At 31.6% G+C, this 24,521-nt stretch overlaps 1 protein-coding gene across 1 annotated transcript in view; it reads left to right on the top strand.

The window, feature by feature from the left end:
• Window positions 1-24,521, top strand: part of BDP1 (BDP1 general transcription factor IIIB subunit) — a 91,774-nt gene that overhangs the window by 11,140 nt on the left and 56,113 nt on the right. Inside the window, 10 exon segments of the mRNA XM_074282203.1 lie at window positions 2,586-2,695; window positions 3,768-3,827; window positions 7,366-7,497; window positions 8,470-8,603; window positions 13,393-13,487; window positions 15,247-15,301; window positions 19,275-19,418; window positions 20,594-20,872; window positions 21,991-22,132; window positions 23,768-23,927. Coding sequence (XP_074138304.1) covers window positions 2,586-2,695; window positions 3,768-3,827; window positions 7,366-7,497; window positions 8,470-8,603; window positions 13,393-13,487; window positions 15,247-15,301; window positions 19,275-19,418; window positions 20,594-20,872; window positions 21,991-22,132; window positions 23,768-23,927 — 1,311 coding nt within the window.

A 24,521-nucleotide genomic window follows, 5' to 3' on the forward strand; every position in this document is an offset into this window, starting at 1 on the left:
CAGAGATTCTACTCCAAAGCATATACTCAAATGAGGTCAGTACAAAACAAAAGTCCTCATATATGCCAAAATATTTAGAGCATATTTGTCATAGCAAAGGATTGGGGAATAGCTAAATAAATTATAGTATGTTAATGTGATGGAATATTACTGTGCTGTAAGAAATGATAAGCATGATGAATTCAGAGAGCTATGGAAAGACAAAGTCAAGCAGAACCCAGAAAACTATATACACAATGACTACATTATGGATATACTAAATGAATGAAAAGAGCAAAATAATCAGAATTTAATCCTGTGAAATAATGAGCAAGCTTGATCTCAAAGAAGAGATAAGAAATGTCCCTCTATCCCCTGCTTTTTTGCATGCAGTAGGGGATCCTATGGTTGCAGAGATTGCATATCAGATTTTTTTTTTTTTTTTTTTTGATATGTTGGTTAATTTTGTGAAATTTATTGTACCTTTTTATTTATTATAGGAATGATTTTGGGAGGAGGTGTATGGGTGGTGATATACATAAATGGGAAATATAGATGGTTTGGAAGCAAGAAGTCCTAGTTTATCAGGTAGAACAAAAGTGATCGAAAAAGCTAAAACTTTTAACTAAAAGTGAAAAGGAAGAACAGAATGAAAACGACTTTACTCCAGGGCCTAGATTGTGACTTCATTGTTAAATAGGAAAAGAAAAAGAACCCAGAGAAACATCCCTCAAACAACCTGGGTCTTAAATGTTCTAGCAACAATTTGCAGTTAGTTTAGGTCTGCAGTTCTCAGTCCTTCCTCTTGAAGATGGGAGGCAACATTGTACTTTCTGTTGTTGAAGCCAATTCTTAAAAGCCAAAGATTCCCTCTGAGAACAAACCATTTCTGGAACAGAGGGGACTTTGTCATCTGCTTTTATCCATGCCTGGTTGGAGGCCTTTGAGGGAAGGAATAGTTTTTATTTACCCATGTACTCTCCTACTTCCCATTCTATACTGGAAAAGAAACAAGGGTTATCAGTTTACAACTTCATTTTTATTTAAAATGGCTGGCCTGGAAAGCCTTTAAAATGTGAAAATTTCCATATTGGTGTTATAAATGAGAAATCAGTGCTTTTTCACACAAGGTAAATTAAAGTCTTAGGTATATATAGCATACATTTGAAAAGATAGCACAAAAGTCAATATATATTGCTTGCTATAAGTGTATATGTACAGAATAAGGACAAATTTAATAAGACCAAGTTCAGATTTAAATAGAAAATTTAACCATGGAACCATTTCCTTTTCCTGTCAATAATATGCTTATATAGTCTACAGTAGTGATATTTATTATATCCAGGGATAAAAGCAAGTCTTCCACTCTTAACTATGGGGGTAGAGATCAATTTCATTAATATAACACTTTCAAACTGTATTACTTGTCTCTGAGACCAATTTTTCATCTACTGCATAATGGATGTCTTTTAGTTTAAATTGTCATTGTACTTTTTGGAAAAAATTGCATCAATTCACAGTTTGACCAGCCTTTTACTACAGTGTTTGTCTCTATGCAGTCCTGCTAGCATTGGATTTTATTGCTTTTAATTATCTTTGCCAACTGTGATATATTCCAGTTTTAATTTAATTTGACAAGTAGCATGACATTAAGAAGAACTTTCAAACTTAAGTTATTGAGGATCTGAGCAAGCCATTTCCCCTGTCCTTCCTTACCTGGAAAACGAAAGATGACCTCCAAGGTCACTTATGTGTGTGAATTTCTTTGATTATTAGAGAGTTTGAACAATTTCACAGTTAGATTCATGAAAAGTATACATAAAGTAAAAAATGTTCCTTTTTATTCTGGGTACATTGCTTGTTACCATTTAAAACTTCTTTTGCTTTAGTTTTGTCTCCTTTAATTTTTAATGTTTGAATATTAAGCAAAACCTTTGTAGTTGTGAAATTATATAATATCCTACCATCTGCTAAATTTTTAAAAATAATTTTTTTATATTTAAATTATTGATTTATTTTAAATTTATTATATATTATATATGATGAATTACAGCTCTTATCCCTGTTTCATCTTTTTTCAATTTTTTTTGTAAAATGAGAATAATACTTGTACTACTCTCACAAGGCTATTGTGAAGGAAGTACTTTGTAAATTGTAGTTTTCTTGTTGAGTCATTTCAATCCTATTTGGAATTTTCCTGGCCAAGAGCCTGGAGTACTTTGCAATTTCTTGTTCCAGCTCATTTTACATATGAGGAAACTGAGATAAAGAGTGTTAAGTGACTTGATCAGGTCACATAGTTAAGTATCTGAGGTCAGATTTGAATTCTGGAAGATATATCTTCCTGCTTCCAGGACTGGCCCTCTATCCATTTTATCATTTAGCTGTTCAGTGCTATATAAAAATGAGCTGCTGTTATCCTAACTTTATTAATCTGTGACTTCTTGTGTTTCATCTTTTTATATTGTTTTTGAAAATGTTTTCCTTAAAATAAGGAGATTTCATTAGAGAAAGCAGTAATAATGACAGTGCATTACATTCCTTGTTTCAACATGACTTAGATTTATATGTATATTATAATATTAAATAATTGTGTGTATGTGTAGAAGCAATGGAAAAACAAATATGCTGGAAATGAAAGCCAAATGCCACCAGACCGTTCTAAAATGACTATGAGAGACTTGATATATTACCTGCCGGACAGCAATCCTATGAAGTAAGTTTAATTGCATTTTTTTTATTTTCTTTGATTTGATTTTAATGATATAAGTATTATTTCTAAGAATTTGTTTAAAGTTTTCCTAAATTAAGGACTCAGATTCCTTGGCATGCTTTTATAGAATATTTAAGTTCTTTTCACCTACATTGTTATAAAGGAAAAAAAAATTGGCAATTTAACTTTTATGGGGAGGCTTTAACTATAAAGGACTATAACGTGAAATTTAACTATAATCTCTTTGAGATTAAAAGTACTTGCCTGGATTTATTAACTATCGAGGTACAATGTGTGAAACCAAGTTTGACAGTATTTATGAGTAACCAAAGGCTTAGTTTCTTCTTATCCAAAAGGGATTTTTTTTCCCTATGACTCACTTTTCTTATATATAAAATGGTCATATTAATATGTGGACCACATGCTTCACATAATTGTGAGGAAAGCACTTAAATCATAAACTAGCACATAAATGTGCCATAACTTTTATTTTCAAGCTTTAATTTTAAATATGGATACATAATTAAAACTGATTCTGAAATAATTAAGTGCAGTGATGTTCAAAGAACATATCCTCTGGGAATTCTCTTTTTAACAAAATTAGCCTGAATGATCTTCCCAGTGGGCTAGAACCCTAGCTTATAGCTGAAAGGGAGACCATATTTTGAGGTATCAGAAGGCCATGGCTTTGGGGTCAGGAAAATCACTCTTAACATTAGGGCATAGGCAGCTGGCCCATGACTAGCTGGTACTGAATTGACAGAGTTAGGAATACTTACTGAGAAGGCAAAGAAATCCTACCCTGCTTTGCAAGCAGGGAAAGAAATAGAAAAGGGCACATTACTGAAAGCTTCCTGGATCACACCTCTGTGCTTCCTTCAAATTATTTTCTATCTAATAACAAAGTGTATGAAAAAGCATGTCTTTGGGACTCATTTTCTTCACTGACAAAGATAGCACTGTATTTTTAATTGATTGATTTGACAAATAATATAAAGTTGCTCTATTAAATATCTTTTAAAAGAAGAATTAAAAGTAATAATTGTTCAAATTTCTGTTGTTATATATTTATTAGGTCTTCTTTGGAACAAGAAGCAAAAAGTGAAAAATCTGCAGTACCAGTGCAAACTAAAGAGTAAGCTTCTTTTTTTAATTGTGAAAATTTCTTTTATGTATGCTTTTAAAAAGAATTACTTCAAGCAGAACCAGGAATACATTGTATGTAGTAGAAGCAAGAATGTGCAATGATCAGCTATGAAAGACTTGGTTCTTCTCAGTGGTTTAGTGATCCAAGGCAATCTCAATAAACTTTGGATGGAAAACACCATCTGCATCCAGAAAGAAAACTCTGGAGATTGAATGTAAATCAACAAATGGGGTATTCACTTTTTTTCTGTTCTTTTTCTTCGGTCATGGTTTTCTCTCTTAATATGATTCATAAAGAATTATGTATTTAAAAGTTAATATACATGTATAAACAGAAAAAAAATTAAAAAATACATGTTTTAGGGAAAAAAGTTGTTTTAGTGTTAAAGTCAAGTGTAGTTGGTTAGATTCTACTTAATAGAATTATTAACAAATATAATAATCACTTAAATTGATGTGGAAAACTATTTTTACATTTTTGCATTTAAAATTTAGTTCATACTAAAGTTTTTATTTTTAGGGTTTTGGGGGAATTAAAAGATGGATTATTGGGTGGTTAACAAGAGTTTTTTTGTGCAGTTTTATAGAATGCTTTTCAGGATTTATCTTGCATTTGGCTTTTATCCCTTATCTTTCCATTGGCTTTTTTGTAGTTAATTTCCAGACAGTTACTCTAAAAGGTGAAGCAGCAAGTCATAGCACAAGAGTTACTGGTTCTGTTCATTCTTTTTCAAGGTCTATGGTTTTATTAGTGTGAATACTCCTTCCATTTACATAAACGAAAACTTTTCTATAATTTGAAATAACACTTTTGAGAATTACTGTGGTCAAAAAAATATATGACTTTAAGATCATCTGGATGGTGAGTCTGAACTTAGGTAGTTTGGACCTCAGATGATGAAAATATTTTATCTTTGGGCTCATGCTTTCTGAAAGGTTACTGCTTTCTAAAATGTTAGTGATGAATGCTGTTGTCACACTTTAAATTTCTGGGTCATTGCTATAGCATGATGAGGTCTAGAACTAATGGAGGTCTTTTCATTTAAGCAGGGATAATTAGCTGAATTATTGGGAACTGTCATTTCTTTTTAATTTTATTTTAAAATTTGAACTTACATGCCAGCAATTCCCAGCATTATTTGTTTTACAAAGTGAGTTAAACTATTATATTTATTCCACAGTTTATTTCCTGCCTGTCTTTTTTATTATTATTATTATTATTTTTAATAGCTTTTTATTGACAGAACACATGCATGGGTAATTTTTCAATATTGATGCTTGCAAACACTTCTGTTCCAACTTTTCCCTTCCTTCCCTTCACCCCCTCACCTAGATGGCAGGCAGTCTCATACATGTTAAACATGTATGTCTTAAATACAAAATATGTGTACATATTTATACAGTTCTCTTGTTGCACGAGAAAAATCGGATTTAGAAAGGTAAAGATAACTTGGGAAGAAAAACAAATATGCACAGGTTTCCTTTTTTTTAAAAAATAGCTTTTTATTTTTCAAAATACATGCAATGATAGTTTTCAACATTCACCCTTGCAAAATCCTGTGTTCCAAATTTTCTCCTTCTCTTTTCATTTTCCCCCTCTTCTGGACAGCAAATCATCCAATATAGGTTATACATGCAGTTCTTCTAAACATATTTCTACATTTATCATGCTGCACAAGAAAAAATAGATCAAAAAAGAAAGAAAATGAGAAAGAAAAAAACAAGCAAGCAAATAACTGCTATGGTCCATTCTAGCTCTTCTGAAGGGCTCAGAATAAGTCCTTGTCAGGATAAGCAAAAGTCATTGCCCCACGTTGGGCGCCAATTTGTAAAGTTCTATCGTCTCTCAGTTGTAATCCTTCTCTGGGAGGAGGTTTCTTTTCTGTATAATCTTTTCCTCTATGAGCAGGTTTCTTGGGAGGCTTCTGGAGCCTCCAGCCAGCCTCTTCTTCTTCCTGAATCCTGGCTCCGAATCTCCTCCAGCTCTTGTCCTTCCCCAATCCAGACTGCTCTCCAGGCTCAATGTTGCCTCTTTTTATCCTCCCAGAGAATGGGCGTGGGATAATGCAAGGGCTTCTGGGAAGAAGTACTCCAACCAATGAACTTGCTCCTCTTAGAATTCCCGTGGTGTAAACTTCCTTTAAAGGCCCAAACCAAAGGTCTGAGCCAGAGAACTGTCAAGTCAACCTGAGTTCTCACCTTGTAATTGTCCAGACAACCTGAAAAAGATGAAAATACTATGTTGTGATCCACATTAAGTCCTCATAGTCCTCTCTCTCTGGAGGCAGATGGATCTCTCTATCATTCCTCCATCATTTTCATACACAACAGAACACAAAGAAGGATTGTATATATGAAGCCATGACTCTCTATCGTATACTTTAAAAAAAATTAATATTTTCCACAAATTACTTTTGAAATTTCTTTTGTGCATTCATCTAAATATTCTTTTTTTCTGGGCATTGCTAAAAATGTTTCAGTAGCCCCTTTTTTTAATTGTCATTCTCATCACTCCTTTCTCCTCAACTTCTCCCTCTGCCTAGAAATATTAGAAGAGGAAAAAAAACCAAACTCTTAACAAATAAGCACAGGCAAGATAAATATACACGGTTTGTGTATGTCTATCTTTAGAATATCATATCTTTATCAGGAGAATATTGCTTAGTCATGAGTCATGCTAGAGTCATGGTTAGTCATTGCACTGATTTAAAGTCTTTCAAAGTTGCTTTATTTAAAGTCTTTCGAAGTTGTCTGTCGTTTTTGTATAAATTGTTATCTGGTTTTGCTCATTTCACTCTATCATTTTATACAAATCTCTGATTTCTTTGAACTGGCCTTTTGTCATTTTTCTATGGCATGGCAGAAATTCCATTAATTCATTTAACATAACTTTTTCAGCCATTCCCCAAGTGATGGACATCCTCTTAGTTTCCAGCTCTTTTCCACTACAGAAAGAACTGCTGCAAATGCTTTTGTACATATTAGTCTTTTTGTTCTTTGGATGATCTCTTTGGAAGGCTGTCTAGTAGTAGTGGTATTATTAATCCCACTGATTAGTATGATTTAGACACTTTTAGGGTCGTGTTACAAATGAGTATCCAAAATGGCTGGATTACTTTCCATTAATGGTACACTATGTGTTGATTTGCCTGAAACTCATCCACTAAGTTGTATAATTTCCTGATATCCCAATATCCATAACGCTCATCTACATTTTTTTTTTCTATTAAAAAATGATCTTATGTTAATTTCATAGTTACTAAGGGAATTCACAATAGTACTGATGTTAAGACTGCTCACAAAGGATAAATGGTCTTTTTGGACTGGGAAAACACTTGCCTACCTAAGTTTAATTATAGTATAATGTGAGGGCTTTTTATAAACCATGTTCTTAGAAATACATTGCACTTTTAATCTTTCTAATGAAAGATGACATTAGTAATATAAATTTTTATAAATTCATACTGATCAGAAAATGCTATTGCTAAAGTTGAGTTAAACTATTTTTACTTTGGGGCATATTTTAGTCAAGAAGAGAAAAATATTCCTGATGCTGAAGATGAGGTTGAAGAAATGGAGGAAGAGAGCAATGATGGTCCTTTACTTGTTCCTCGTGTAAAAGTGGCAGAAGATGGATCTATTATTCTGGATGAAGAAAGGTAAAGAAAGAAAAAAATGGGTGTTCTTGGAACAGAGGAGAAATTATACTCTGTAGTCAAACCATTATGGGCTACTGTAACTTAACTTCTTTGTATTCCAGCTTTTTTATCTACATAAACTATAATTTGTACGAATATTATTGGTACCAACTGGGATATAGTGAGATACCATTCTGGAAATTTTAATTATGTTGCATTTTATACATGAAAATGACATTACTAATTGGCCATCTAGTTAGGTTTTTTCCCCTTAGTGTAATGATGCTAAATTTATGCTGAGCTCTTCATGTTCTGGAACTACATTGTAGGAGCACAATAAATATATATTGAAAGGAATATTAAATGATGATGAGTTCTTACAATAGAATTTTTCTTTTGACTGGATTCTGAAGTATTTTATGAATTATTCTTGTAGTTAATAATGTAAACTGAATTTAAATGTGTAAATGTAATCACCAAGTATTAAGTACCTTCTATGTTCTAGATGCCATGGTAGACCTTTGATATACAAATACAGTGTATGAAACAATGTTTACTTGTAAATTCTACCAATAAGGGAAACAACATTGTCATGTCATAATAACTATAAGGAGAATAAATATATATATATATATATATATGTATATATATATATATTTTTTTTTTTTTTAAATTTATTTTTTTTATAATATTATCCCTTGTATTCATTTTTCCAAATTATCCCCTCCCTCCCTCCACTCCCTCCCCCCGATGACAGGTAATCCCATACATTTTACATGTGTTACAATATAACCTAGATACAATATATGTGTGTAAATACCATTTTCTTGTTGCACATTAAATATTAGCTAAGGAGAATAAATATTAAATAAAATTTGCATTCAAATTTAAGGAAACATGCTTTTATGCATGAATTTGTCATGGTAATTAAAAAATGACAATTCTTTTTTAGGCTTCATATTCTTCAAGTTTTTCAAAATGCTTTTCTTTCAGTTTAACTGTTGAAGTTTTAAGGACAAAAGGTCCATGTGTTGTTGAAGAAAATGATCCCATTTTTGAAAGAGGTTCCACAACTACATATTCCAGCTTTAGGAAAAATTATTACTCCAAACCATGGTCAAATAAAGGTAATCATTATTCTATTTCAGTTGAAGGGGGCTTATATGGAAACATTTCAGTGTGATATCTAACAGTATAAATTATAAGTATAATTAAAGTTAGGACTGCAGTAAATATCTAACTCTTTCATAGAATTTTTTTGATGATCATTTATTTGGTAAAATTACTGTTGTGTTTTACTTGTAGTTTTTTTAATGATGGGTTCATGTAAGTTCAACTTACATTTATACTTGTAAGATAGAAGTCATTCATTTTCCATTTTACTCTTGTTTATTATTGTAAAATGGACTAGCTTAAAATAAGTTAATATGCTCCAGGTATTAATGTATTCATTTTCCATTGATGTTGTTAGAGTCCTAGAATAGTATGATTCTCTCTCACTAAAATAAATGCTGTTTTTAAAAGAAAATAACCATGATGTTGAAATGTTATTCTGAAGTAAGTAATCTCAGGGCAGATGTAAAATTATTATTTTTTTTAAGCAAAATATAATTATATTATACTTTTTAGGTTATGTTTCTGGATTTTTCTAAATTAGCTGGGTTTCTACTAATAAAATATAATTTAGTTAAGTCTTTATTCTTTATTAACTACTTAATTCTTTTTTTACCTTTGCTCATACTGACTTCCTTTATTTTATTTATTCAAATTTAGCTTTATTTTATTTTTAAGCCAGTACTTTCTCCTCTGTAGACCCCCATTCAGAAAGCAAGGAAAAGTTTATATTTTATTTTATTACTTTTATTATAATTTTTAAAACTTTATTCTACTTTCCCCCATAAAACTATGTCTTTTATTTTTATTGTGAAAGTTTTTTGAAAAAATAAGAATTTCAGCCAATTTTGCTGTTGTGTGTGTATAAGTATGCATATACACACATATACACATATATACATATGTACATAACTTGGAGTTCATGTACTTGTTCCATTTTCCAAAAAAAAAAAAAAAAAAAAAAGATAAATATTTCACTATTTCATTATAATTGATTTCCTTTTCCAATCCTTTGCATTATATTTTATGCATTTAAAAACATTCCAAGAATGGATCTATAAGCTTGAGTAGACTGCTGGAAGAAGTCTTTGATACTTAAAAATTAAGAATTCCTGTTCTTGAATAAACAATTTAATTGAAATAGTTTACTGGAACAAAATATTTCCATAGCCTGTTTCACAGATTATCCCATGTATTCTCTTGTCCCATGTATTATTTCATGTATTCTTTGATCTCTATTCTCACTGAAATGGGTATGCCCTCACCAGTATAGATTATAGTTCTTTAGTGCTTTTCCTAGGTAATTTATATCTATGTTCTCTGGCACAGGAAATAAAAAAAAGTCAAGAAATCCCAAATTGGAGCCCTATGTGCCATGTACTTTTTAAGTACAAATAGGGGTGGGATATCAATGATGATCTACTCAAGGAGGTAGAGGAGTGGTTAAGTCAGGTCAAAATAGATTAGAAGAGGATAGTGTTACAGAACCTCTAAACCTATTTACTTTTCTGATCATATATATTCTTGATACTTTTCAAAATAAGTTTTTATTGATTTTTTTTCTTATATGACTAAAATTTTCCCCTACAATCTTTCCTCCTCCTCACTTCCTAAAATCTATCACCTGTAATAAATAATATACTTAAAGATGAGGGGAAAGTTAGCTTAATTGGTAAGTACATTAAAAAATGTTGGAAATTATGTGTAATGTATCACATTTGTGGCCCTCCTATCCCTGGAATATGGGTGCTTTCTCATATCTCTTCCCTTGAGCCAGATTTGTTAGTAATTTTGCAAATTCATTCTTTTGGGTGATCCATTTATATTGTAATCTTTGTATATATTGTTTTCTAGACTCTGCTTATTTCATTTTGTATCAAATGTAGATCTTGCTATGCTTTTTTCTTTATCACATTTTTCATTTCTTATAGCATAGTAATATTCTATTACATCAATTTACTATAATTTAGCCATTTCTTAATTGATGGTTATCTACTTTGTTTCCAGTTCTTTTCTATCACAAGAAGTGCTGCTAAAAATAATTTGATGTATATTGATACTTAATTACCATTGGTTTTCTTGAATTATAAACCTGTTAGTGGAATCTCTGAGTCCAAGGTTATGGACATTTTAGTCAGTTTATTTGTATAATTCCAAATTACTTTCCAAATTGATTATACTGATCGAAAGCTCCAACAATGCACTATCTTTCTATAATCTCTCCAATTTTTACTATTCTTATCTTTTGACATCTTTGCGGTTTTTTGAGGTTTTTTGATTTGCATTTCTCTTACAGTGATTTTATATGGTTGTTAATAGTAATTCTTTTGAGAATTGTTCATATCCTTTGGCTGCTTATTTATTGGGGAATAGCTTTTGAACTTCTTTAGATATCTGTTAATTGTTTACATTTCATGGATATCAAATTTTTATCAGAAAATTCTACAAAAATTTTTTCCTTGCCTTAATATAAGTGCATTAATTTTGACTGTGTAGAAAGAAGCTTTTCAGTTTCATATAATAAAATATATATATATATTTTTAATCTTTTATAATTTCTTCTATTCCATGTTTGGTTAAAAATATGTCTCCTGTCAGTTATATATGATCTGCTTGTCTTCTAATTTTTCTCATAATATGATTTTTCACATTAAGGTCATGTATTGGGATAGCTAGATGGTATAGTGATGCCAGGCTTGGAATTAGGAAGGTTCATCTTCCTGAATTCATGATCTCAGACGCTTATTATCCTGTTTGCTTCAGTGTCCTCATCTGTAAAATGAGCTGGAGAAGGAATTGGCAAACCACTCCAGTGTTTTTGCTAAGAAAATTCCAAATGGAGTCACAAAGAACTGGATATGACTGAAACGACTGATAAACAACAGCAAAACCCATTTAAGATGTATTAAGAAACATTGTGTAAGGTGTTGGTCCTGGAAGTGTTTCTGCCAGACTGCTTTCTAGTTTTCTCATCAGTATTTGTCATATAGAGTGGTTTTTGCTAATAATTTGTTTTTCTTTTTTTTTTTTTCCCTGAGGCTGGGGTTAAGTGACTTGCCCAGGGTCACCCAGCTATAAATTTGTTTTTCAATGGAATTTTTTTTTTCTTTTCTGAGCTGGGGTTAAGTGACTTGTCCAGGGTCACATGTTAGGAAGTGTTAAGTATCTGAGACCAGATTTGAACTCAAGTCCTCCTGAATTCAGGGATGGTGCTCTATCTACTGTACCACCTAGCTGCCCCTTTTCAATGGAATTTTAAGTGCAGTTGTTTTTATTGATCTTTTTATCCCCTTTTCTCCATTAACACCTTAACTCTAGTTCAGGTTCTTTATCTGTGCCTATTAGACTCCTCTTTAGTATTACTGATGCCTATCTCTTCCCTCTCCTATTGTTCTCTATTGTTGTCTAGTCAATTGAGATTTTTATTTATTTTGGCAGATCGGTCCTTAGATATTTCATGTGTATTGTAGAGATTTGGAATGGGGTTTCCTGCCCTTTCACTTGAATTTTATTACCATTATGCAAAAGTGCTATTTATTTTGGAGTCTACATCTTTTGCTGAAAATATTCCTTGTCTCAGTTAATATTTTTGCTGATTCCCTAGGATTTTCTAAATAAACCATCTTATCTTCAGTAAATAGTATAATTTCATTTCCTTTTTACCTATCTTTTACTCCTTTAATTTTTTTCTCTTCTCATTCTTCTTATATTGCTTTTAGAATTTCCAGAACTATGTCAAATGATAGAGATAAGGTCTTCTTATTTTACTCTTGTATTTATTGGGAAAGATTCTAATGTATTCCCATTTGGGCAAGATTTGCCTAGATCTTCTTTTCCTCTTGGCTACTCTGGTTCAGATTTTCCATCTGCACCCATTAGCCTCTTGTTTAGTGTTACTACTGTCTTATCTCTTCCCTCCTCAACCTAATTTCCACATAGTTGGTAAAATATTCTTAAAGCACAAGTGTGATCATATCACTTCCTTGCTTAAGAAGCTCCAGTGACTCCTATTTTCCTTTAGAATAAGAGACAGATTTTATCATTCAAAGTTATTTATAATCTGATTCTAGCCAGTGTTTCAAGATTGATTTCTTTACTCCCCACTGTGTCCTGCCTTTATATTTCAACTAGTTTGGTTTACTTGTTTTTTCCTGAAAAAGATATTTCCTCATATTTTTGCCTTTATACAGGCTTTACCTACTGCCTGGAATGCTCTCCATTTTTACCTTCACCTTTTACGATTCCTGGCTTTGTTTTAAGATTTAGGTCATGTCACATGATCTACAAGAATCTTTGAGCAGGAACAATTTATTGGTTTTAAATCTTTATGTACTGACACCTAGCACACCTAGCCTTCTATTTACTAAGTGCTTGTTGGATTTTATTATCTTTGATTTTTATTACATTGGTTTTGCTTAACTAATGAATTATTTAGTTCTTCCTTTATTTTTGTAAAAATTACCTTGCATTTCACTTTACATTCTGTATATTTCTTGATTGATTAGTATCTTTTAAGTTGTATTTAAAGTAATTTCATTGTAATAACATCTTGAATATCTTTTTCATTTCTATATAATTAGGTTTTATGAATGTTCTATAAAATGATATTTTTTATGTGCCTGAATTTTACTTTGTGTCAGGTATTTTCTATGATTGCTGATATTAAGGACTTAAGGCAGAAAGCTTTAAATAAAAGATCTATTTATATATATGTAAATATTGTTGTATACATGTTATTTATAATTTCTCTACTTTCAGATATTGAAGTTAATTTATAATTTTTCTGAAACTTTGTCTTAACAGAAACAGACATGTTCTTTTTAGCTATCAGTATGGTAGGAACAGACTTTTCCATGATTGGCCAACTCTTTCCTCACAGAGCAAGAATAGAAATTAAGGTAAAATTGAATGTAAGCTATGGTGATAATTACAAAAGGGGCTGGGAAGTACTTAATGTGTTTTCTTATTAATCTTTGGTTTTTATTGTTTTTTTTTTGATGTTTCATTTAATTAATTTCTTTTATATTTGCTCTGTTATATTAAAAATATGTTTCTCAGCCTTAAAAAAATATATAATATAAACAGATTCATTCAACAGCATTTAAATAGCATTATCCATAATAATGTAATAGCTGGCATTGAGATGTGACATTGATATTTTGTCTTATTTGTCACAACAACCTCATGAGCTACATACAAGTTACTATTTCTACATTTCTACATATAAGACAGTTGGGCATCAGAGAGGTTAAATAATTTGCCCATAGTAACAAAATGAGAAAATGACATGTTGTATCCAAAGCCAAATTTCCTCATTCCATGTCTCTATAGTTTTCATTATTCCCCACTCTCTCTCAGTATGTATTTTTTGTTTTAAGTTTTTCAATAAGTGAGTGGTTGGGAGTCTGCTTAGACCCTTTCTACCAAAATTCTGGGGCCTGGCCCCTGTTTCAGCCATCTCTACTCTTATCTATCACCCCAAGACATTGAGGCCAACTGTAACATTACTTCCAATCCTAGAAGAGAGTGGTAGTACCCTCATATCTATTGTCGGTACTATTTCTCTAAAGTCAGGATAGAATGGAATCGACATGGTATTTGTAATAATTTTTTTTTTTAGAAAATTCTAACTTTTTGTGTTCACTGTGTGAATACATCTGTACAAGAGGAAGAGTCTTTGAGGGTCACTTCTTTGTTGTGTGCCTGCCATAATGATAAGTTTTGGGAAGGATTAATATTAGAGTGAGTTCTATAGTATGTTTATGGCATGAGCTAGCATTTTTGTGTGGGTTTTCTTTATTTTCTTTATTTAATTTGCTTAACTATTTCTGAGTTTCCTATTTTTTATTAATAGAAGTATTATCCTATTAACTCAATAGTTTTCAATGATAGTTGTCAAAGTCTGTTAATTTGTGTGTCCACAATGACTCTAAATCATTGCTTCTTTTTTCTTCCTGTTGTTGCCACCCTATTGTTTACCTATTATTTAATGCTTTCTTTTGGGAGATAGAGTTGGATAGTAGTTGCTACTGTCCTCAGGATAGTACAACTAGTAAATGTCTGAGGTTAGACTTGAACTCGGGTCCTCCTGATTCCAGGACCAGTGTTTTGTCCACTGTCCTACTTAGCTGACCCCCCAGTACTTCTTAACTGATATTGCTTTCTTTGATCTCAAATCTTCACATTTATCTTTAAGTTTTCTCAAGCAAAGCTTTGCCCATATTGTTTTTTGCTTGAAAATCTTGTGTTAGTTTCTTGTTTATTAAATAAAATCTAAACCTTTACTTTTACATTCATTCCTTTACATTCTGCTATTCACTTATAATCCTAGTATTTTTTCCTATTACTCTTCAGTGCTTCTGATAAATTGGACCACTTTTTTTCCCTTAGCATTCATTGCTTTTTCCCACTTCTGCATCACTGTTTCCACCCATCACAATCTTACACATTTTTCAAACCGTATCTTAACTTAGTTTTTTGTAAAGGTGAGATCTTCCCCTTTTTCTTTAGGTAGATATCTTTCTTTTCTTTAACCTTTGATAGAATAGGGACCTTAAAGATCATCAAGTCCAAATCCCTTCCACCCCATGCTCCCTAATTTTAGCTTTCTTTCTAGTAAATGAAAATCACAGATGAAATTTTATTTTATTTTCACAGAATAAATTTAAACGTGAGGAAAAAGCAAATGGGTGGAGAATTGATAAAGCATTTCGTAAGTATTTTACTTTTCAAAAAAATTCATGTTATTTGGAAAGCCTTTTTAATAAGCCTTATATTTTATTAACTTTATTTCAAAGTAGACTTTTTTGTTGTAATAATTCAGAGATGTGGGTACTACTAGAATATAGCCAATCTAGGAGTTTCTAACCCCAAAACACATGGTAAACAAAAATTTATTTGACACAGGCTTTGGAATAAAACAGATCATTTCAAATTAAAGCTGATTGGAATAGACAAATACCTTGAATATAGAAACATTATTCAGATCTCAGGAGGTCTTTGAACATATGATACAGTAAGCATGTACTATATAAGCTGATGGAGGATCCAAACTCGAAGAGGTTGATAGTAAGGCTTGAACACTAATTGTAGGCTATTTTAGGACTACAACTGATTTCTTCCTTGTTTTATATTACCTGATACATAGAAGTGTCTGATTATATAAGTGTTAGTCATTGGTTAAAATTACTGCAGTGGAAGTTCTCTCTCATTTGATCGAGGAAGAAATGGTGGCACTAACATCCTAGTAGTAGCTTTTTTTTTTTTTTTTCCATATATGAATGTTTGCTGTTTCTCTTCAATGCTCTTTGATATTTAAGGTTTGTGTCTGAGGATTTACCTAGAATTTTTTTTCCTTTGGAAGTGTTCCACATGGTAAAACTGCAAAGATGCTAAGTATTTAAGTATTGGGGTATTGTTTAGAATTTAGACAGAACAGAGACACTCTTGGAGAGACCTGAGAAGCCTTTTGTACTGTTAGAAATACAAATTAATACTGCTATAAAAATATTTTTAAGGTGTTTTGAATATATACTTAATTAAAAAAAATTAATGTACATGGAGACAATAAATAAGATACATCTCCTTCTCCCCTATACCCAACCAGGTCCTTTGGGAATTTTCAGTGTTGTCTAGGATGAGACCTGAACAGCCTGGTTTACTTGGCTGTATGTTATTTTGAGAGCAGTGTTGCTAAAATTCTTTGGGCTTTGAAACAGTTCATCGGGACCAAAGACCACTTTTCATGACACCAGCTTCAAGTTGTAGTACATGTCTACTAGACCGTTAAGAAAATTACTGTCAATACAATCATTGACATATTAACAGTGGACTTTGAAAAATCATGGCAAAGAAGACAGGCACAGTGGGATTAAAAATAAACAAATGAAATGTTTTGATTTCGCTCCAAAAGTAGAGAAAGTTGATTTTTCACCTTAAAGATCTGTACATTTTATATGTATACTTGAAAAATTTTAGAGTTACTTCATTAAATGAACACTTTGTGAGCTTTTAAAGGGAAAACTGATCAGCCAGTCCTCATTTTAATTTTCTAAATTAGTTGAGAAGGGAAGCAGTATAAATTTAGTATACCTGAATCCAGACAGCATTTAATAATGTTTTGTGATAGCTTTATGAAAGATGGAGAGATGTGGGTTCATTGATAGTGCCTTTGATGTTTGGAGAATTGTATTTTATGGATTGAGGTCAAAAGTAAAATTAGCCTTTAGCAGAGAGCCTTAAAGATCAGTCCTTGGTGGGAATTCTCAAAATTTTTATCAGTGATTTGTTTAAAGACATTAGTGCTATTTGCACTTATTTTATTTGTGAGCTCATAAAATTGGAAAGAATAGTATATTGTTAGGTAGGTAAGGGAAAGTATGTTGGGTGACAAAGCCCAGATCTCAGAAAGATCTCTAGGACAGATGGAACAAATCTACTTAGTTGAAATTTAATAGGATAAGTGTAAAGCCCTATCCTTGTTGGATTATAAAAACTAGTTGTATAATTAAGGCTTGTGGAAGTTGGCAGCAGGTTATGTGATTTGAGTATTTAGCGGAGTACAAATTCAGTTTGGTCAGTAACATTGATAGAGCAGCCAAAACACTGAACACAATCTCAGGCTACCTTAGAGCACATGTAGAATGTCATGTTCAGATCTGAGTGCCTTATTGTAGTGGTGGGACAAAGCAGCATGTTTAATGCGGTGATAACCAAGAGTCAAGCCTTACCAATTGAAGGGACTGGAGCAGTTAAGTCTGGAAGAGAGCAAGGATAACATTATATAGTTATAGTTAAGTGCTTGAAAGGCTTTCTTGGAGGGATTGGCCTTGTTTTCCTTGGCCTCAGAAGACATAGGTAAGAGAAATGAATGAAAATTTTTGGTAGACAAAATTTTGTCTAAATGTTCAGAACTTTCTCCTTGGGGATTGGTTGCTTGGTCTTCATTCTCTAAGAAGACCAAAATTTCATCAGTGTGTCTGATGATGGCTGATCAGACTAATATGAGCTTGGAATGCTGTGCCACAGAGGATTAAATATACTCCAAAGGGATTAAAGCAGTATTTATTTGTGTATAATTGGGGATTAAAGATAAAGATTAAGATTAAAGATATCCCACAGTAGAATAGGCTACTTTAGGAGATAATGAATTTCTTATTATTGGAAGTCTTCAAACAAAGACTGAATTCTCCTGTTAGGATTATTTTACAGAGAGAATTTCTGCAAGGTTGGACTAGGTAATCTCAGGTCTATTCCATTTTGGAGGTTTTATAAAACTTGCCGCTGGGGAAAAAAAGTTAATTAGGTATAGTAGAAAATGATACATAAGGAATTAAGAGGAATGTAGAATGATCAATATGAAGTAATACAGAATAAAATATGAAGAACCAAAAAAAATCATGTAATCATTATAGCAAAAAAAAAAAAAAAAGTCAACCAGTGAATAATAGCACAGATATCGATCATATCTTTTTCCTCATAGCAGAAAGGTAGAAAACAAATATGACAAAATACTATATGCATCGTCAGCCAAGGTTCTTTATCAATTATTTTTGCTTAATTATTTATCATAAGGAAAATAGTATTGAAATGACTGTGATATGAAGAGAAAAGTCATCAATGAAATATGTTTTTTAAGTTAATTTCTTTCTGTACATTCAAATCTAAATTTTTTAATATGCACTTTTTTTAACTTTTATTTTGCATCTAGGCCAATTTTCTTATTTTATAGTTAAGAAACTAAAGCCCAGAGAGGCTGACATAAAAATAGTAAGGAAGTAAAATTAGGACTCAAATTCAAATCATCTGATTCAATTTGCCAGAGAACATGTTAGGAACTTTTGGAATAGACTCATAAGATTACAGATTATAAGAATATTTTACATTTAGTCCTAAGACTGATTTAGGATGTTTAGTATTGAGAACTTGATAAAGATACAATGTAGTGATTGACTTTATGAGGCAGCAAGTTTTTTCTTAGATCAAAGTCACTTTTCTAAGACTAGACTATAACCACACCACCCATAGCAACTAAAAGCATCAAAAGTGACCCAGAATTTGGTTCAGGATATTTTGTTGCCCTTTCCAGATCTACCTATAAATCATTGGAATTCTAACTATGATTCTTTTAATGCCACTGTTTTTGGATTCATTCTTTCATGATTTTCTTTTACATTAATTTGTGTATTATTCCCAATGCTGCTAAAAGGGATATAATAGTAATAATAATGATAATGGTGGTGATAATAGAAGTAATAAACAATAAGTAGCATTTATATGGTAGCTAGTGTGCCAGAAACTGTGCTTTACAAAAAGTATCTCATTTGATCTTTACAACTACACTGGGAGAGAGTTGTTGTTATTAGCATTTTATAGATGAGGAAATTGAGGCAGTCAGGTGAAGTGACTTGCTCATGGTCACACAGTAAATATCTGAGCCTAGATTTGAATTTAGGTCTTCTTGACTTCCAACATTCTAATCCCTCTGCCACCCAGTTGATTTTTTTGTCATTATCAGGTTGTATTTCCTATAGTATTAGAGGGTTGATAGTAGCAGGAAGGCAGGTGGAACTGGGTAGGCTTTTTGGCATGCCCTGAGTTCATTAGATAATGTATTTATCTTAACTTTTAGAATATTTTGAAAGTCATGACTAAAATTATTTTTTTTAACATTTTATTTTGGACAGAAGAAAAACGTCCCTTTGACTTCAATTTCTTTGCTCGTTTGCTTGAGAAAGTTCTTGCTGAAGAGGAGAAAAGAAAACAGAAAACTGTAAAAAATCAAAGCACAAAAGAGAAGAAGTCTTCTAAGCCTCGAAAAAAACAAAATGGTATTTATTGCAACTGAGAATATGGAATAATATTGATTTGGCTGTGTCTAAGGTTTTATAACTGGTTGTGTAAGTTGGGAACATAGGATCAGAGCATTCAACTAAAGGGTAATTGGTTTTTCTTTGACTTTATAGTTATTTATGAGTAGTATAGTATAGGAGTTGTTCCCTAAATATTTTTTGGAACATTTTATTACCAAACTTGATACATATATATTTTAAAGTGGTATTCTAAAATCATAGAGTATGATGGGTATCATATATTGTCTATATAGGCCTATATATGTTAACATCATATCAAAATACTTTTGTACTGATTTTTGGTATAGAAGCATTCTTTTAATTATTCTGAATTTGATTCTAATTTATTTTTTTTTTAACAAAAATTTAATTCTATTTTAGGAGATTTGTTTTATGTCATTAATGCATTTGAGTTACTGCTGGCATCTGAAAGGGAATTTTGGTTTTTGTTAGCAAATTATTTCTACATAAACTTATTGGTCCTTTCATAGTATCTACTGCTGAAATAATGAAATCATAGGATCTTAGAGCTAGAAGGTTATTTTACGCCTGAGGAATTTGAACCTGATGTACTCAGGTATCTTCACCAAGGTCAAAACATCTTGTTAGTGATGGAATTAAGGCCAGATCCAAAGTTTTCACAAGTGCTTCTTCCACTTTGTTGTCTTTTTGTGGAAATAGTATTGAGAATATCATACTTCATTTCATAGTATAATTCTTAGCTATTTTTCTCTTGCCACCTATATGGAAAGAAATAACATCAATTATGCATTGATAAATTCTAAAATCTATTAATTCTAATTTAGTAAGTTCCTTTTAGAACATTCTTAGTTCATAGGCTCACAGATCTATATCTGCAAGAAACTTCAATTCACTACAATTTGTTTTATATCAAGACTACTCTTAAAACCAGGAGCTGGTATGCAGAATGTTTAAATAATATTTACTGTTCTGATGTGGAGAAGATTTGCTTCATTTTTATGTTCATTTCATTGTTTTACCTTTTTTTTTTTTCTTTAAAATTGGCAATTAGCCTGCCTTAAAAAAAAAAAAAATATATATATATATATATACATATATATATATATATATATATGTATATATATTACAGTTTGAAAGTGAAAATAGAAATTCATAGATATTTCTGTTTTTAGTAAATAGAGTTGCCATTGGTGAAGTGGGTGATGATCCAGATGATTCTTTGAATGCTAGAATTTCAGACGTGGAAGGAACTGAAATAGATGCTGAAATTGTTGAGAAAGAGAATGACCAGTCTTTGAATGTAGCTGGACAGACTGTATTAGAGTCTGTTGTAAACAGAAAGAAACGGAAAAGGAAGAAAAAGGATGATACTGATGAGCAAGAAGCAGAAAATCTTTTAAAAGAGGCCATTGGTCCTTCAGACACTCCCAAAGGAGAAAAACCAAATAAGAGTAAGTGACAATTTTTAGCAGAAGTCTAGAGCAGGGGTTCTCAAACTACGGCCCGCTGAGGACCTTTATGCGGCCTGCTGGGTTATGGCAAATGGGCTGAGAGTCAGAGACAGAGTGTGAGTTTTTCTTTTTAACTATAGTCCGGGCCCTCCAACAGTCTGAGGAACAGTGAACTGGCCCCCTATTTAAAAAGTTTGAGGACCACTGATCTAGAGTAAAGTTAAAGGTTATGCAGTTTTTATTGTGCAACTAAATAATTTTGCTTTAGAATAATTCCTGTTAAATAATGACTATTGAGTGTGGATTTATATTCATAGTATTGTGTCCAAGTTACTTATTGTTTTGACAGAGATGGATTGGCATTTGGAAATGATCTTCATCGGAAGCATAACAACACTTATTAGAACTTACATGTTTTTACCACTAGTTACTTTGAGATTGAGGTGGGGAAGTGAAAGTATTAGATATAGATCAGACATTGTTTTTGCCATCATGAGTTAAAAATGTGTATTGCTTGAGACATAAAGATAAAAGAAGAGTAACAGATCAGAAGAACCACAAGTCATTTGTGTCACTAATTTAATTATAGTTGGTCCATCTAGATATGCCTTCAGAGTAAATGGGTATTGCCTGGTAAAATAATACTAATAGCTTACAGTTATATTATTTGTTCTTTTTGATTTTCAAAGTGGTTGTAAATTGCTTCCTGATAACCTTTCAGATAGGTAGCCAAGTATCATTCTTATTTTATTCATAAGGAAATTAGAATGCAGAAATGTTGAGTCATTTACTGATGGTCATGCACCTAAAAAATACTATTTTTACTCAAGTTATGTTTTATAAGAAGATAACTAGTATTCTACTGTAATTCTGCATTTAGATTTTAAGAGAGTCCTAGTATGGTGGTTTATATGTGGTTAATGATGATAAATTTTTTTTTATTGAATAAATCAATCATTAAATATTCAGTATTTTTCAGGTTATATGCTTAGAAACATTTTATACTCCTGATAGGTAACACCATCAGAAGATGCTTCTTTATTTAAAAAAAAATTATTGGGAAAATTTTTCTCATGTTTTGAAAATAACATTCATTTTTTATCATTGTTTATTAATAGAGAAATGTCAACTTTTGGTAACTGTAATAAATGGGGATGAATGTAATAAAGACTTGGAAGTTTCCAATTTAGAAAACCTAGATGCTTGCATACCATTGAGTGAAAATGATGAGAAAGAAACTGAGTACATCTCTTTAGCAAGGTAATTTTAATGTTTACAAAAAGTTTGCTTTTGCTTTTCTAGTTCTACATTATGCTGGATTTATGTGCATGGTTTGTTATTTAAATCATTTAAAATAAGTGAACAGTAAAGTAAAATAATTTTTTTTTCTTTTTCTGAGGCTGGGGTTAAGTGACTTGCCCAGGGTCACACAGCTAGGAAGTGTTAAGTGTCTGAGATCAGATTTGAACTCAGGTCCTCCTGAATTCAGGGCTGGTGCTCTATCCACTGCGCCACCTAGCTGCCCCAGTAAAATAAAATTTGATTACTTCTGCACATAGCCACCTGATTTGAAAAGTGGGAGGATTTGATTGCATTTTGTTTTCAATGAGTGGTGAAGAGTTAGAACTTGAAATGTAGGTTTAGAACTGTGATTGTTAGCTCTACTTCTCCAAAATGTCTTCTAGTATTATCTAGAAGAGGAAGACATCTACTACCTAGTATTTTCTGTCACTTAATGCTCTTTTATATGTGTTTCAACTAATGCCAATCAATGGCCAATTCCTTAAATTCCTATTTCTTATCCTTTTGGTTTCGGGCTCTTACATTAAAAAATAGATATACACTGATTTTTGTTTGCTTTTTTGGCTTCTGGAAATGGCCATATTATTTTATGGTCACACATTACACATAATGTAATTTATTCTTGATTGTATAGCTTCAGATACTTTGTATATATATAAATTTGAACACTCAGCCTCATGCGGTAATCATTTTATATTTTGCTACTTCTTAAGGTCTCTCTTGAACAAAGCTTGTTTGACTTAACTTTGTAGTAGCTACTTACTCTGAAGATGGATCTTTTTTTTAAAATATAGTTAAGGAAACTCAGTTTTTCTTTGCATATGAATTTCAGGTGCACTTTCCATTCAAACAAATAATACAGGTTGCTTTAATAATTTCATTTTTTTGTTATTTTAGTAGCTAAATCAATTTTCATTTCAATTGTAAAACTCATGTAAATTTTTGATGGTGATAGACATTTTTTTTCCCCTCAATAGTATTTAATTTTACTAAATACACATAAAGACATTTTCCAATATTTGTTTTAATAAGATTTTGTGTTGCAGATTTTTTTCTCCCTCTCTCCCTTACTTTCCTCTTTCCCAAAGACAGCATGGTATAGGTTGAATATGTAAAATCCTTTTAAACATATTTCTATATTTGTCATGTTGTGCGAGAAAAATCAAACCTAGAGGGAAAAAAAACCATAAGAAAAAAAAGTAAACAGACAAAAAAAGATGAAAATACTATATTTTCATCCACATTCAGTCTTTATAGACTTTGGATGTAGATGGCATTTTTCATGTGGTAGACTGTGTTATTCTGTATTTTTGAATGAATGTAAAATTAGAAAATAGGTACACTCTATAACAAATTGTATTAATTAGGAACAATTTTGAATGTTATTCACTGAAAATACTGTACAAAAAAGCTATAGGAACAATATCAAGTTGCATTTCTTAAATAATTGTGTGAGATCATCTTCTCAAGTGTGAACCTCACACTTCTTATAATTTCCTTGCTGTAATGACCTCTGATTGTCTGTGTTTGATAAAGTATAATACTACCACTTCTCTCTCACTATGCTTTTTTTTTTTTTTTTTTTTTTTTCAGTAATCAAGGTGATGCCACATCAGTAGCTGCAGTTGAATCATCTGAATCAGAGGTTTTAGATTTGTCTCCTTCAAAAGTGAAAAGTAAAGAATTGCTTCAGATTGTTGAAATTGAGAGCAACATAGGAGGAAAAATTAGTGATAATATTAAATTCCTGTAAGTATTTTTTATAGAAGAAATTACAAGATGAAGAGAAATTACGTGTTGAATGTGCATGACACTTCCAAGGGTTACATTCAGTGTGTGTTTCTTTTGCAATTAAGTGAATGTGTTAATGGCATATGGAATTCTGCCATTGTTTTTATCTTTAGATCCTCTAGAATAGGCATATCATTCCTCGTAAATTATTATATATATATTATAACAGTGCCTTTATAAGACATTAAGCCCTAAGTGTTTTGGCTTTCAGTTTTACCTTTCCTGAATTTTGTAGAACCAAGGATATTATCCATGTGGTTATTTTTTCCATCACTGCACATCCTGATCCTTTGAGATATTTTCATCTTTTTCTGTCTCTCCCCCTCCCCCCCATTAGTGTTACTTTGCCAACATACTAGAGACCTTCCTCTTTTTTTAATAATCCAGTTATGCTTGTTGTATTGTTTGGACAGTTTTCTGACTAGGTGAGCAGCCTAACACTGTTTTCCACTGACACGAAACTATATATTTTATGCCATTTCTTTTTTCCAAGTTGTTAGTTACATGGTACAATTTAGTTATGTCTATAATCCACCTTCCCATTTGCCATTTTAGG

The sequence above is a fragment of the Sminthopsis crassicaudata genome, chromosome 1 (assembly GCF_048593235.1).
Source record: "Sminthopsis crassicaudata isolate SCR6 chromosome 1, ASM4859323v1, whole genome shotgun sequence".
Taxonomy (NCBI): domain Eukaryota; kingdom Metazoa; phylum Chordata; class Mammalia; order Dasyuromorphia; family Dasyuridae; genus Sminthopsis; species Sminthopsis crassicaudata.